We start from the raw sequence: 5326 nt of genomic DNA on the forward strand, positions 1-5326 counted from the left end.
GAAATAATATTTTAAAGAAATCAGTGTTAGAACTGAATACTTCTTTGTTAGCTCTATTTATTTTAATTTTAAACAAACTATTAAATTATCTTTTAATTTTCTATAAGTTTTGCGTCGTTTTCGAAAACATTCACAGTCAGAAAAGTTGAAATATTGATATTTTGTAATTATTAATAGGCATTTTACTCAAGTTTTTAAAGTTGAAAAATTAAGGTTTTCTAATTATTATCAGCTTTAAAAGTATAGAAAGTATTCACAGTCAAAAATATTGAAAATTGTGATTTTGTAATTTTTATCATTATTTTACAAGTTTTGAAAATATAGAAAATGCGCCTAAGAGTTGCATAAACATTTTTTAACTATTATGGTGAAATTTTGCATTATTCTAGAGGCTAATTCAATAATTATCATGACAAAGCTCTAAGTTCTTTAATAAATTTATTACTAAGCAGAATTTTATTGGCTTTTTGCAAATTTCTCTTTTTCAAACTGTATGCAATGTATGCAAAGAACACCAGCCTAAAAGCATGCTTTGCAGCAACTTGAAGTTAACTGTAAACTGCGTGTCTTACAATATTATGCTTAGCATATTTATTTGTTGTTGTTATTTTTACTAATTAAAACGCGCTGTTTTTCCCCACAAACAACAATTTAGAATTTGCGGTATTTGACAAACTTTTTTTATTAATATTTGTTGCTTAAATAAATTCATAAATGAAATTTGGAGCAAAAACTCCAGTTTGGCCACACAATCAGCATAAATTGCTCTGATTTCATTTTTTCAATTTTTTTTTATTTCTATTATTTTATTTTATGTTTTGCCTACTAATATTATTATTTTTTCTATTTTAATAAAACTCGAATACATAATTTCATTCAATGTAAATTTAACTGCAACTTTTTGTATTTTTTTGTTTTAATTATTATTCCTAATTAATGTTAAACGTAAGTAATGTAGATGCGTTTGTTGTTTTTTGTTTGAAATGTGCGTACAGTGATTGATTGGTGCTTTTTAACCATAACATCATTAATTATATTTGCAAAAAATATAATATTTTACTGTTGTAAATAAATTATGCCTACAATTAATTTATATACTTATACAGACTAAATATGGCTTTTTTCTTGTTTCATATGATCGATTTTTACTTGTTGTAGTTGTCCATAGTTTTTATTTATAAAAAAAAGTATTTCCCGTTAAACTAGTTAGATATACATATATATAACTTTTTTAAATAATTTTTATGTAATATTTCTGTTTAAAATATGTTTTATATAAACTGTGTTATAACTTGATTGGCTAGAATGACTATAATATGCATAACGCGTGTTTGCTTTTTTTCCTTATTGTTTCTTGTTTTTGTTGCATTTGTAGCTGTGGTTATCATAAAACATACTAAATAATTTTATTATATTTAAACAATGCTTTGCCACACAAGCTTTACTTAAAAATATCCTTTTTTTTTTTTTGTTTTGAAAAGTATATTATATAAGAAAAACCGTTATTTGTTTAGAAACGATAATTTCGCTTACTGTTTTGAGATTCACATGAGTCTACTGATTTGAGAAGTACATGATTTTTGTTCGCAGCTTAGAGTTGTTAGAATATTATGGCTTACAATAGTACGCATTTACGATACACCGCATACAGGGTGGCACTGCTTATGTCTCTACTTTACAATATACATTTGTATGCGCGTGCTTGTGCGCTGCTAATTCGAACTTTAAACGAGCTACGTATTACGCTAAGGCGTTAAGAACTAAAAATATTTTAAGTTCGATTGAAATTGATTTTGATTGTTGTAAGTTTAAGTGAGAATTGCTATACTGTTACGCAGCACAAAATAAGATTTAGCATTTGCTGAGTTGAAGACAAAACCCGACGAGACCTTTTCAGAGACCTAACAGTCAAACGCAGCTTAAAATTAAAACAGCATGCAGCAAGAATCAGGTGAGTGTAGGATATATTTTGTTGCACAACGTTGGTGGTGAGTACACTGCTGGAGAAAAAGAACAAATGTAATAAAGTAAAATAATAATAAAGTAAAATTGCACATTTATACATACCAGTTGGTTACATCGTAAATTCAGTTATGCCACCTAGTCTATACGTCCCGCAAGGCATGCAACGCTGGTGATATGATGTGGCGGTGTGGTGAAAGCAAGCAGACATATGATATTAGGTTTTCTTAATTGACTGCTTGTTCAGTTGACTGATTGCTTGCTGCTGCTACTGCTGTTGGTGTTGCTGTTCGACACATCGGCTGACACAAACGCTCGTCGTACACTCATTAACACAATTCATCCCACCGGCATAAATGACGAGGATGCCGACGTGGTGGATACGGACGACGAAGCATTCGAATATTTTCTGCCAATACTGGCATGTATTATGCCGTTATGCGGCAGGCGTATGTAATCGTATGCGGGGATGTACAGTGGCGTCGGCGTATATACACAGTGGTTAGCTAAACGAAGGTGAGGTATATACACTATTCACTATAGTAGCCATCGTTGCATACAGCATTGGTAAAAATATATATGTATATATATATATATATGCATGTAGGTATATAGGGTATTGTTTGTACTTATATATATGCACGTGGCATGCATACAATGTCACAAAGTTGGTAAGTAGGTGATAGTGCGTTATGTGGTAGTGGTGGTGGGATGATGACGCTGATGTTGTTAGCAATACTCGTATAGTAGATTATTATGTCAGAGCGCTTCCTATACAGATTAGTTGTTGTAGCTGTTATTTGATATAAATTATTGTTGTAGTTGTTGTTTTCTTTTTTCTACGCGTTGACTTGCAGCCACTTGGTTTGTAGTTCAGCGCGTTAAACGTGCTAAAAGTGGCTTGCTCGGTTGCTGTTAGGTTGGGTATATCTCACGCCTGCCACTAAGTGGCCGCTGCACAAACGAGCTGTGGCCTGTCGAATGCGACGTTGCTGCTTGCTTGGCCACCATGTAGACACACATCGCTGCCATTATTTTCGCGCTGATTTCTGCGCCGCTTTACTTCTTGTGTTGTTATTGCTTTTGCTTTATATGGCATGATTGTAACAATCTATCTAAATTAGAATTATTATTATTTATTATTTTATTTATTTTTTTATTATATTATTTATTTTTTTATTATATTATTATTATTTTTTTTATATTGTATCATTCAATATTATTTCATATTTTTATAACATTATTATAAATTGAATTATGCAATTTATTACTTTTTTTATTATTTTATTATATGGCTCGCTTTCAATAGCGAAATTTTTGTATGCCTTTAGACATCTGTCGAGTGGTGAGAAAGACAACTATTTTTACTTCGCTAATTGTTATATATTTTTTAGGTATTAATAGTTGGTAGTAGTTGTGAAGGTGTGTGGGTGGTAGCAACGAGTTAATCAATCAATCGCGTCTAAATGGGTTATTTTCGTCTACCATGGCACCGGATGGGTTAGCATGTAAATAAAAATTAAAAAAAGTAGAAGAGAAAAACAAGAAGAATTTTTAGTGGTTATTGTTAGTAAATATTATTTATAAATTACATAATTAAATTTCAAAAGTGTTATTAATACACATTTGCATGTTTGATGTGTTAAATTTCACTGATTTGGATAGTTGAGAGGTGACTAATTTGCAATTAGGCAAAGTAAATGCTTTCAAGTGCGTACGACGGCTATTAAAATCGAAAAACTGTTCTTCAATGTACTGAAAAGTACCAGAAAAAGTAAAAGAAATCCGACTATGCGCAATATTGTTTATAAATAACCTAGACGTAATTACGAAAACGCGTTAAGTTTTCATTGTTGTTGTTGTTAAAGCGGCGGAAAATATTATTGTAGTAATTTCGAGGAATGGAGGCAAGTTGACAGTCCTTTGCTGGATAAAAATCTAGGTCCCCTTTAGTAACCAAAGATTTTTACCGAATAATGAGCCACAAAATTTGAATTTCTTGCAGAATAAAGCAACTGTGGGTTAACTGTATACGACTATAGTTATATAATATAATCGCTTGTTTATAAAATTCAATTGTCAGCTGCCGAAACCGTAAGCCGGTTATTGCCCCTAAACAACTTTGCTTACAGTCATACATTTATTTGTTATGCCCATAAATATGCGAACTTAAGCAAATACTCTGTGAGGTGTGATGATAAAAATGTATTTGCTAATCACACTACCCAATTTATTGGCAAAGAAGCCTATAAAGTTATTGGTAGGCATTGTAAACTAACAAATAAATTGTTGCTGTTGTTGCTCTCTAACGCTACATTGCTTTCTCGCACTTATAAGCGTTAACTGCTAATGGTAACTTTTAATTCGAAAGATTTATGACAGACAAATCGTAGCGAAATGCTAGTGAAGCAACGTTAAGCAGCTTCGTCTTGGCGGCAGCTGGAGTTTAGCCTGCACAAAATACCGTTTTCAACTTCACAAATTGCAGTTATGCAACTAAAATTATAAATGTATATTTTCTACTTATTTTATGCCACCGCCTTTTAATTAAAGTGCGCATCTGCTTGATATATGCGGAAGGAAATTTTCCATAATTTCTTTTGTCGTGATTATTTTAATGTTGAAACGCACTTAAAAGCACTTACAAATGCTTTTTGTTGCATTATTGATATGTACAAATGTGTGTTGGTGTGAGTTTGTGTGTGTACGCTAATGTGTCGGCGTTGATGAACTGTAATTATCTAATGTTTAACTGCCGCATATCAATTAATTGCACACGGTCGTGTAATCGATCAACCTAACTGAGCATTTTTTTGTGTTTTTTTATGCAAATACAAATACATTTATGGAAAATAGTTATTCACACTTCAATGCTTGCCACATCGATGACATGTCAATTAAACATTAAGTAATTACAATTCATACACCTGTTTTATTAATTCTTTCTATTTTCGTTCTTGTTTCATATGCTTAAACATGAGTTACAATGTATGCATGTGTGTGTGTGTGTAGATACAGGATGAGATTTTGTATTAATAAATACTGACATTCATATTTCTTCGATTAGTGTTTTCGCTTTTGAATACATTTAGGTACTTTTGTGAATTATTTTCCAAATTATTGTCATTACTTCTGTGGCTTTTTGGTGCACAGCTTGTTTGCTTGCTCTTGTAGGGTAAAAGTTATTTATACATAATAAAAATTGAATAGTTTTATTGATTTTTGGTTTGATTAATTTACTATAGATATTTTACTCGATGCGTAGTAAGTTCAAAGAGAATTAATAGTAATTTACAAAACATGAAATTTTAAATTGTTTTAGTTAACTTGGCCTTTGGTTAGTCTCTTTTTTTTTTTTTTTTTT

General features: G+C 31.0%; 1 protein-coding gene across 5 annotated transcripts in view; it reads right to left on the reverse strand.

Annotated features, from left to right (window-relative positions):
• Positions 1 to 882: 882 nt before the first annotated feature.
• Positions 883 to 5326, reverse strand: part of LOC108975013 (protein held out wings) — a 113084-nt gene continuing 108640 nt past the window's right edge. For 2 of the 5 annotated variants that reach the window (XM_018943216.1, XM_018943218.1), the window contains exons 8-9: positions 2068 to 2468; positions 883 to 2000 (exon numbers count right to left, since the gene is read on the reverse strand). In XM_018943216.1, coding sequence (XP_018798761.1) covers positions 2302 to 2468 — 167 coding nt within the window. In that variant the 3' untranslated portion in view covers positions 883 to 2000; positions 2068 to 2301. Of the gene's footprint in view, positions 2001 to 2067; positions 2469 to 3338; positions 3444 to 5326 lie in introns of those variants that run through there. The other 3 variants (XM_018943221.1, XM_018943219.1, XM_018943217.1) reach the window with 2 other exon arrangements.

The sequence above is a fragment of the Bactrocera latifrons genome, unplaced genomic scaffold (assembly GCF_001853355.1).
Source record: "Bactrocera latifrons isolate USDA-ARS-PBARC rearing strain unplaced genomic scaffold, ASM185335v1 scaffold_60, whole genome shotgun sequence".
NCBI lineage: Eukaryota > Metazoa > Arthropoda > Insecta > Diptera > Tephritidae > Bactrocera > Bactrocera latifrons.